At 35.2% G+C, this 10,663-nt stretch overlaps 1 protein-coding gene across 2 annotated transcripts in view; it reads right to left on the bottom strand.

The window, feature by feature from the left end:
* Window positions 1-10,663, bottom strand: part of ahi1 (Abelson helper integration site 1) — a 51,021-nt gene that overhangs the window by 1,407 nt on the left and 38,951 nt on the right. For both annotated transcript variants that reach the window (XM_062043180.1, XM_062043181.1), the window contains exons 20-24: window positions 6,808-6,900; window positions 3,086-3,133; window positions 2,862-3,024; window positions 2,723-2,796; window positions 1,493-1,581 (exon numbers count right to left, since the gene is read on the bottom strand). In XM_062043180.1, coding sequence (XP_061899164.1) covers window positions 1,493-1,581; window positions 2,723-2,796; window positions 2,862-3,024; window positions 3,086-3,133; window positions 6,808-6,900 — 467 coding nt within the window. The remainder of the gene's footprint in view (window positions 1-1,492; window positions 1,582-2,722; window positions 2,797-2,861; window positions 3,025-3,085; window positions 3,134-6,807; window positions 6,901-10,663) is intronic.

Genomic DNA, 10,663 nt, shown 5'->3' with positions numbered 1-10,663 from the left:
CTAAATAATATTAGGGTACATGAAACATGTTTATTGTTGTAATTTAGTCCTTAAATAATGTTAAAGAATATTCATATTAATATCAAATATTATTAAATAATATTAGGGTACATGAAACATGTTTATTATTGTAATTTAGTCCTTAAATAATGTTAAATAATATTAATATTAAATATTATTACATAATATTAGGGTACATGAAACATGTGTTTATTATTGCAATTTATGTTAAATAATATTAATATTAAATAATATTAGGGTACATGGAACATATGTTTATTATTGCAATTTATGTTAAATAATATTAATATTAAATATTACTAAATAATATTAGCGTACATGAAACAAATGTTTATTGTTGCAATTTAGTCCTTAAATAATGTTAAATATTAATATTAATATTAGGGTACATGAAACACATGTTTATTATTTTAATTTAGTCCTTAAATAATGTTAAATAATATTAATATTAAATATTATTAAATAATATTAGGGTACATGAAACATATGTTTATAATTGCAATTTAGTCCTTAAATAATGTTAAATAATATTAATATTAAATATTATTAAATAATATTAGGGTACATGAAACATATGTTTATTATTGCAATTTATGTTAAATAATATTAATATTAAATATTACTAAATAATATTAGCGTACATGAAACAAATGTTTATTGTTGCAATTTAGTCCTTAAATAATGTTAAATATTAATATTAATATTAGGGTACATGAAACACATGTTTATTATTTTAATTTAGTCCTTAAATAATGTTAAATAATATTAATATTAAATATTATTAAATAATATTAGGGTACATGAAACAGATGTTTATAATTGCAATTTAGTCCTTAAATAATGTTAAATAATATTAATATTAAATATTATTAAATAATATTAGGGTACATGAAACATGTTTATTATTGTAATTTAGTCCTTAAATAATGTTAAATAATATTAATATTAAATATTATTAAATAATATTAGGGTACATGAAACATATGTTTATTGTTGCAATTTAGTCCTTAAATAATGTTAAATAATATTAATATTAATATTAAATATTATTAAATAATATTAGGGTACATGAAACATATGTTTATAATTGCAATTTAGTCCTTAAATAATGTTAAATAATATTAATATTAAGTATTATTAAATAATATTAGGGTACATGAAACATGTTTATTATTGTAATTTAGTCCTTAAATAAAATAGTGAACATACTAGACAACTTGTCTTTTAGTAGTAAGTAAACAAACAAAGACTCCTAATTAGTCTGCAGTAACATATTGTGTCATTTATACACCTATTATTTTGTACACATTATGAGGGACAAACCTTTAAAGGTTTTAACATATTCTTACGTTCATTCTACATTCCTTCAGCATTTCCATTCAAATTGCTTCCTCTAGTTGTGGTTGTAGTTGGAACTGCATCATACAACATATCGTGCATACGCAAAAGAAATTAGTAACAAGTTACTCACTTGGCTTTCGTCACTTCTGGCTCAGTGTCGGACATATTTGGCTCGGAGAGAAAGCGAAGTTCCCCGGCAGCAGTAATTGCAGCAGACATCTTGGAAGCACACATAGAGGGGGAAAATACATGTTTTTAAGTTTGCACACTTATTCCTATGTCTTTTATTGTGAAGGTCCAACATTCATGTATTTTGACACCAATTATTTCCTGCATCTACTTTGTTTTAGCGATCAAGATTATTTCAGTTGTTTTTATCCTTCTTTGTGGGGACATTGTTGATTGTCATGTCATGTTCGGATGTACATTGTCTTTGCTCCACAGTAAGTCTTTGCTGTCGTCCAGCATTCTGTTTTTGTTTACTTTGTAGCCAGTTCAGTTTTAGTTTGGTTCTGCATAGCCTTCCCTAAGCTTCAATGCCTTTTTCTTAGGGGCACTCACCTTTTGTTTATTTTTTGGTTTAAGCATTAGATATTTTTTACCTGCACACTGCCTCCCGCTGCACACCTTCTCATTCATTGCAATGTTTTCTTTATTTCCATGACTATTTACATTGTAGAGCAGTGTTTTTCAACCTTTTCTGCGTTGAAAAAATGCGGAGGCACACCACCAGCAGAAATCATTAAAAAAACAAAACTCAGTTGACAGTAAAAAGTCGTTGTTGGATATGACTTTAAAGCATAACCAAGCATGCATCACTATAGCTCTTGTCTCAAAGTAGGTGTACTGTCACCACCTGTCACATCACACCCTGACTTATTTGGACTTTTTTGCTGTTTTCTTGTGTGTAGTGTTTTACTTCTTGTCTTGCGCTCCTATTTTAGTGGCTTTTTCTCTTTTTTTGGTATTTTCCTGTAGCAGTTTCATGTCGTCCTTTGAGCGATATTTCCCGCATCTACTTTGTTTTAGCAATCAAGATTATTTCAGTTGTTCTTATCCTTCTTTGTGGGGACATTGCTGATTGTCACGTCATGTTCGGATGTACATTGTCTTTGCTCCACAGTAAGTCTTTGCTGTCGTCCAGCATTCTGTTTTTGTTTCCTTTGTAGCCAGTTCAGTTTTAGTTTGGTTCTGCATAGCCTTCCCTAAGCTTCAATGCCTTTTCTTAGGGGCACTCACCTTCTGTTTATTTTCGGTTTAAGCATTAGACACCTTTTTACCTGCACCCTGCCTCCCGCTGTTTCCCACATCTACAAAGCAATTAGCTACCACATCAGCACTATTTACAGCATCTTCTCACCCTGGTTGGTGTGGACCTCTCCACAGTCCCATCAGACGTGACGTCGTGCCCCCCCAGCGCCTCAGCAGAGTCTCCTACCAATAACAATAACAAATCTCAGCGCGTGTCACGAATAAAACCCAGGAACAATCCTCCTTACTCTGATCCTCCACGTAAGCGGCGAGGAAATATCCCTGCTGCCCGTCTGCCAGGCTCCCGAACCACCAGTTGTCGTTGTCCTTGTACAACACGTGGATGACGTCGCCGCGCCGCAGCGACAGCTCGTCCGAGCGGTTGGCTTTGTAGTCGTACAGCGAGACCACCTGGCGGAGACATGCCAGTGATGAGACCGGATCAAGCCAGAAGCATCCCGGGGACACTTACCACTTGTTGAGAGGAGTCCACTCCAGGGTTGTAGCTCGGGGGAGCAGCCTGTGGGGGTCAATGTCCTTTGATTAAAACACTCGGGAGGAACTTTAAGGTGAACTTTCCAGCACCCCCCGTGACCCCAAAAAGGGACAAGCGGTAGAAAATGGATGGATGGATAGATGAGGCAATTGCGTGTGAATGCTCCAATGCTCCAATGCTGAATGCGAAGTGATATTTTGACAGAATGTAGTATGAATGTAAGAATAGTTTGAATGTTGGGATGGTTTGAATAGGTTGAATAGTTTGAATTTCCAGGAAAACCGGATTTTGGTTTGGAACTTGGGAAAGTGTTAGTCTGAATGTCCGGGATGAGTGGAATGTGTTGATGTTGGAATGGTTTGAATAGGTTGAAAAATGTGGGAATTGTGCAACTTGGAAAAATGTTCCATTCATTTCAATGGGAACTTCCTGGAAATTTTGGAATTTGGGGGAAAAGCGGGATTTTAATTTTTTTTTTTTGAGCATTAATGTCCTGAATGAGCTGAATTGGTTGGTGTTGGATTTGTTTAAATCGGGCAAGAAATGTTGACGTAGTAAATGGTATTAGGGAATTTTCGGGAAAATCTGGAATTTTTTTTAACTTGGAAAAAAGGTACTTTGATATTCGAGAACGGTGGAATGTGTCAAAGGTGGAATGGTTTGAAGAATGTGGGAATTGTGGAAGTTTGAAGAATGTCTCATTCATTTCAATGGGAATTTCCCCCAAATTTGGAAATTTCGGGAAAAGCCGGAATTTTTTGGAAAATGGTTAAAAGCTTGAATGGTCTGAATGAGTTGAAATGGTCGGTGTTGGAATTTTTTTTAATCGGTCAAAAAATGTTTAAGTAGTAATATGTTGAACTGAGAAATTATATTACAGAATGCCTGGAATTTTGGGAAAACCGGGAATTTTTCCAGTTAAAAAAAACAACTTTGTGGAACAACTGACGGTGGAACGGTTGAAGTGGTTTGAGAAATGTGGAAGGAGTAGTCGCCAAAAAAAAGGGTGGCAATAGAGCTTTGGAAAACCAGGAATTCTAGAAAATCCTGGAATTTTTTGGGACTTGGGGAAAAAAAGGGTATTTTGAATTTCCAGGATGGTGGAATGTGGTGAAGGTGGAATGGTTTGAATAGGTTGAAAAATGTGGGAATTGTGCAACTAGGAAAAATGGCCCATTCATTTCAATGGGAACTTCCTGGAAATTTGGGGAAAAGCGGGATTTTAAAAAAAATGATTAGGAGCATTAATGTCCTGAATGAGCTGAATTGGTTGGTGTTGGATTTGTTTAAATCGGGCAAGAAATGTTGACGTAGTAAATGGTATTAGGGAATTTTCGGGAAAATCTGGAATTTTTTTTAACTTGGAAAAAAGGTACTTTGATATTCCAGAATGGTGGAATGTGTCAAAGGTGGAATGGCTTGAAGAATGTGGGAATTGTGGAAGTTTGAAGAATGTCCCATTCATTTCAATGGGAATTTCTCCCAAATTTGGGAATTTCTGGAAAAGCCGGAATTTTTTTGAAAATGGTAAAAAGCTTCAATGGTCTGAATGAGTTGAAATGGTTGGTGTTGGAATTTTTTTTAATCGGTCGAGAAATGTTTAAGTAGTAATATGTTGAACTGAGAAATGATATTACAGAATGCCTGGAATTTTGGGAAAACCGGGAATTTTTCCAGTTAAAAAAAACAACTTTGTGGAACAACTGACGGCGGAACGGTTGAAGTGGTTTGAAAAATGTGGAAGGAGTAGTCGCCAAAAAAAAGGGTGGCAATAGAGCTTTGGAAAACCAGGAATTCTAGAAAATCCTGGAATTTTTTGGGACTTGGGGAAAAAAAGGGTATTTTGAATTTCCAGGATGGTGGAATGTGGTGAAGGTGGAATGGTTTGAATAGGTTGAAAAATGTGGGAATTGTGCAACTAGGAAAAATGGCCCATTCATTTCAATGGGAACTTCCTGGAAATTTAGGGAAAAGTGGGATTTAAAAAAAAAATGATTAGGAGCATTAATGTCCTGAATGAGCTGAATTGGTTGGTGTTGGATTTGTTTAAATTGGGCAAGAAATGTTGACGTAGTAAATGGTATTAAGGAATTTCGGGAAAATCTGGAATTTTTTTTAACTTGGAAAAAAGGTACTTTGATATTCCAGAATGGTGGAATGTGTCAAAGGTGGAATGGCTTGAAGAATGTGGGAATTGTGGAAGTTTGAAGGATGTCCCATTCATTTCAATGGGAATTTCTCCCAAATTTGGGAATTTTGGGAAAAGCAGGAATTTTTTTGAAAATGGTAAAAAGCTTGAATGGTCTGAATGAGTTGAAATGGTTGGTGTTGGAATTTTTTTAAATCGGTCGAGAAATGTTTAATTGAGAAATGGTATTACAGAATGCCTGGAATGTTGGGAAAACCGGGAATTTTTCCAGTTAAAAAAACAACTTTGTGGAACAACTGACGGTGGAACGGTTGAAGTGGTTTGAGAAATGTGGAAGGAGTAGTCGCCAAAAAAAAGGGTGGCAATAGAGCTTTGGAAAACCAGGAATTCTAGAAAATCCTGGAATTTTTTGGGACTTGGGAAAAAAAGGGTAGTTTGAATTCCCAGGATGGTGGAATGTGGTGAAGGTGGAATGGTTTGAATAGGTTGAAAAATGTGGGAATTGTGCAACTAGGAAAAATGGCCCATTCATTTCAATGGGAACTTCCTGGAAATTTGGGGAAAAGCGGGATTTAAAGAAAATGATTAGGAGCATTAATGTCCTGAATGAGCTGAATTGGTTGGTGTTGGATTTGTTTAAATCGGGCAAGAAATGTTGACGTAGTAAATGGTATTAGGGAATTTCCGGGAAAATCTGGAAAAAAAATTTAACTTGGAAAAAAGGTACTTTGATATTCCAGAATGGTGGAATGTGTCAAAGGTGGAATGGCTTGAAGAATGTGGGAATTGTGGAAGTTTGAAGAATGTCCCATTCATTTCAATCGGAATTTCCCCCAAATTTGGGAATTTTGGGAAAAGCGGGAATTTTTTTTAAAATGGTAAAAAAAACTTGAATGGTCTGAATGAGTTGAAATGGTTGGTGTTGGAATTTTTTTAAATCGGTCGAGAAATGTTTAATTGAGAAATGGTATTACAGAATGCCTGGAATTTTGGGAAAACCGGGGAATTTTTCCAGTTAAAAAAAACAACTTCGTGGAACAACTGACGGTGGAACGGTTGAAGTGGTTTGAGAAATGTGGAAGGAGTAGTCGCCAGAAAAAAGGGTGGCAATAGAGCTTTGAAAAACCAGGAATTCTAGAAAATCCTGGAATTTTTTGGGACTTGGGGAAAAAAAGGGTAGTTTGAATTTCCAGGATGGTGGAATGTGGTGAAGGTGGAATGGTTTGAATAGGTTGAAAAATGTGGGAATGGTGGAAGTTTGGAAAAATGGCCAATTCATTCTGAATGGGAAAAATGTGCCGGAAAACCTGGAATTCTGGGAAATCTAGGAATTTTTGGAATTTGTCAAGGGAAGTCCTGCGATTCCCGAATAGGCTGAACAGTTTGAAGTTGGAACGCTTTGAATCGGGTGAAAAATGTGGAAGGTAGAACGCGGCAAAATCTGGAGTAGAAGAATAATAATAAATAAGATGAATTATGGTGTAGAAAAGCATGTGTGAATGTTTTGGAGCGTTCACACGATGAACATTTCACAAGACGGCATCCTCACAGCCTGACGCCTGAAGGACGACGTTCCCTTTCGATGTTGACCAACTGGACTGAAGCCACCCGACAGCGGCGGAAGTGACACGTTGGATCTAATCTGGAGGGTTCATAGAAAACATGCTGCATTTACAAAACACTGATCACTAAATAAGGCACATCCATTTCATTCAGAAAACCCTCATAAGCAGGAGAATGCTCGCTCGTGTTACCATATCTGAGTTATTGTGCGGACATATGGGGAAATAACTACACTTCATTCATTAACCGTGTTACAAAAAAGATGGGTTAGAAGAGGCGTGTCACACTGCTTGTCATTGAGGGCCACATGGCAGTTATGGTGGCCCTCAGAGGGACCATTTTAACAATGAATATTATACAGCATGAATATAAATGTGTATATATAAAATGTGTCTTTTTTTAACGTACACTGTACAAAACTAGGGATGTCCGATAATGGCTTTTTGCCCATATCCGATATTCCGATATTGTCCAACTCTTTAATTACCGATACCGATATCAACCGATATCAACCGATATATGCAGTCGTGGAATTAACACATTATTATGCCTAATTTGGACAACCAGGTATGGCGAAGATAAGGTACTTTTTAAAAAAATTAGTAAAATAAGATAAATAAATTAAAAACATTTTCTTGAATAAAAAAGAAAGTACAACAATATAAAAACAGTTACATAGAAACTAGTAATGAATGAAAATGAGTAAAATTAACTGTTAAAGGTTAGTACTATTAGTGGAGCAGCAGCACGCACAATCATGTGTGCTTACGGACTGTATCCCTTGCAGACTGTATTGATATATATTGATATATAATGTAGGAACCAGAATATTGATAACAGAAAGAAATGGGGGGAGGGAGGTTTTTTGGGTTGGTGCACTAATTGGAAGTGTATCTTGTGTTTTTTATGTGGATTTAATGAAAAAAAAAAAAAAACAAAAAAAAACGATACCGATAATAAAAAAAACGATACCGATAATTTCCGATATTACATTTTAACGCATATATCGGCCGATATTATCGGACATCTCTATACAAAACCACATATTTAGATGGTACTGTATAAAACTGGCAGCTCAGTCGCCACAATTTCATCATAATATTTGCATTTTTAAAAAAAAAAATTTTTACAGCATGTAAAATAAAAAAATACATGGAATTAAATTAAATGGAATGGAAAAAACGGTACCACTGTTTTTTTTTTAAGGTAAAAATTCATGCAAGTTTTTTTGTACTTTAAAATCCACGGTTGTTGTGTTTTATAGTGTATTATTACTCTATATTGAAAGTGGATTTTACTGTAAAAAAACATGTATGTAAAATTTTTACATGAACAGTTTGTTGGATTACTTGCTTTGAAATCATGAGTCAAGCAGATATTGAAGTATTTATCTTTATTTGAACAATAACATTGTTTTGAAATGTATGATGATATCATATTTTGTTGTATTATTAGAGACGATTAAAGTGTAAATACACAGTACATTTATTTTTGTACTTTATTTCCAGGCTTTCGGGGGCCACACAAATTGAATGGAAAAACGGTACCACTGTTTTTTTTTTTAGGTAAAAATTCATGCAAGTTTTTTTATACTGTAAAATCTACCGTTTGTATTATTACTCTGTATTGGAAGTGGATTTTACTGTAAAAAAAAATTTATGTAAAAATGTTTACATGAACAGTTTGTTGGGTTACTTGCTTTGAAATCATAAGTCAAGCAGATATTGAAGTATTTATCTTTATTTGAACAATAACATTGTTTTGAAATGTATGATGATATAATATTTTGTTGTATTATTAGAGATGATTAAAGTGTAAATATATGTAATTGTACACAGTACATTTATTTTTGTACTTTATTTCCAGGCTTTCGGGGGCCACACAAATTGAATGGAAAAACGGTACCACTGTTTTTTTTTTTAGGTAAAAATTCATGCAAGTTTTTTTATACTGTAAAATCTACGGTTTGTATTATTACTCTATATTGGAAGTGGATTTTACTGTAAAAAAAAATGTTATGTAAAATTTTGACATGAACAGTTTGTTGGATTACTTGCTTTGAAATCACGAGTCAAGCAGATATTGAAGTATTTATCTTTATTTGAACAATAAATGATATTAAAGTACCAATGATTGTCACACACACACTAGGTGTGGTGAAATTATTCTCTGCATTTGACCCATCCCCCTGCTCACCCCCTGGGAGGTGAGGGGAGCAGTGAGCAGCAGCGGTGGCCGCGCCCGGGAATCGTTTTTGGCGATTTAACCCCCAATTCCAACCCTTGATGCTGAGTGCCAAGCAGGGAGTTAATGGCTCCCATTTGTATAGTCTTTGGTATGACTCGGCCGGGGTTTGAACTCACGACCTACCCATCTCAGACACTAGGCCACTGAGTAGGTGGCCTAAAAACAAGGTATGTGTGAGCGACAAGAAGAAAAGCTTTGTCTCATTCAATGCGTTTTCTTTATTTCCATGTCTATTTACATTGTAGATTGTCACATCAAAACTAGGAATGAACACGAGTGGAGTTATGTACTTAACAAAAAAAAGGTGTAATAACTGAAAACATGTTTTATATTCTAGTTTCTTCAAAATAGCCACCCTTTGCTCTGATTACTGCTTTGCACACTCTTGGCATTCTCTGCATGAGCTTCAAGCCGGGTTAAAGTAGACAAGTGTATAAGAATGGCTGAGCTTCAAGAGGGGCTAATCTTGTCTTTTTGGAGTGTTCTGCTGGAAATGTCCGCCATTATAAAAAGTGCGTGCCCATTCTATCGGCCCATTTTTTTGGTTTCATCGTGAATAGCGTCGCCATGGTAACACGAAATATTCCCAATTTAGAGTTCCCACGTCGGCGCGAGCGAGACCTTTCCAACGGTATAACATATGTGGGGGTTCGTTGGCCGGTTCGTCTCGTATTATTCGCGGCAGAATGAGATAGAAGAACCATAATAAAGTTTGAAGTATGAGCAATAATAATATGGGCTGCTTGCATTGCAGCAGGCCCATAATAATAATAATGATTTGGTGCGTTTTGTTCCTGTGTTCTTTCACGTATGGTAACCAACAGAAAGATATTGTTCTAACCCAAGGACTTCAAAGCAGAGAGAAGATAGGATCTGCCCAATTTCCAGACCACCTCTTTTTGAACCTCCTTTTTCAACTGTTTTACGAACGTCTTTTTGAACTCGTTTACGACCTTTTCTTCTGAACTGTTCGGTAACCAAAGGCAACGCTGTTTACGACCCACTTCCCTCTGGAAGCAGCGGTGGTCATGTGGTCGGAGGAAGTCCAATAAAGGAGGAGGAGTACAATCTTTCGCCAGAGCGTGCTGAGATACTGTGCAAGGGTACAGTGTACAGGCGACTCTCCTCAATATTGAGTCCAAATTGAATTATGTCTCTGTTTAATTCTTTGCCTCTTGTCTTGTTTAATAGATGTCATCAGTGTTTGAACATGACATATAATTTTAGAGAAAAATCTAATTTAAAACATTTGTAGGCACTTACAACCCTTGAAACCTTTAGTGTGTCTGTATGTGGAACTAAATTATGGAACAAGTTGAGCAATGAAGTCAAACAATGTACTAATATGATCCAGTTTAAGAAATTGTTCAAACTCAAAAGTACAAAAAAGAAGAAATCTGATTTTAAACCTATTGAAAAATGGGACATTCTTATTCATCTAATTTTGTGAATTACAACTTATTTCACTATTCAATAGATGGACGGATGGATGGAAAACTTCATAATTTAGGAGTTAAATTGTGTACAAATTGAGAACAGGAAATTAATTAAATGAGTTAGTAGTTGCTATGAAATGGAAAAGGGGTAGAATTACA

Source organism: Entelurus aequoreus, linkage group LG03, assembly GCF_033978785.1.
Source record: "Entelurus aequoreus isolate RoL-2023_Sb linkage group LG03, RoL_Eaeq_v1.1, whole genome shotgun sequence".
Lineage (NCBI taxonomy): Eukaryota > Metazoa > Chordata > Actinopteri > Syngnathiformes > Syngnathidae > Entelurus > Entelurus aequoreus.
Note: the sequence above shows the minus strand (reverse complement) of the source record. Positions and strands in the feature narration are given on the sequence as shown.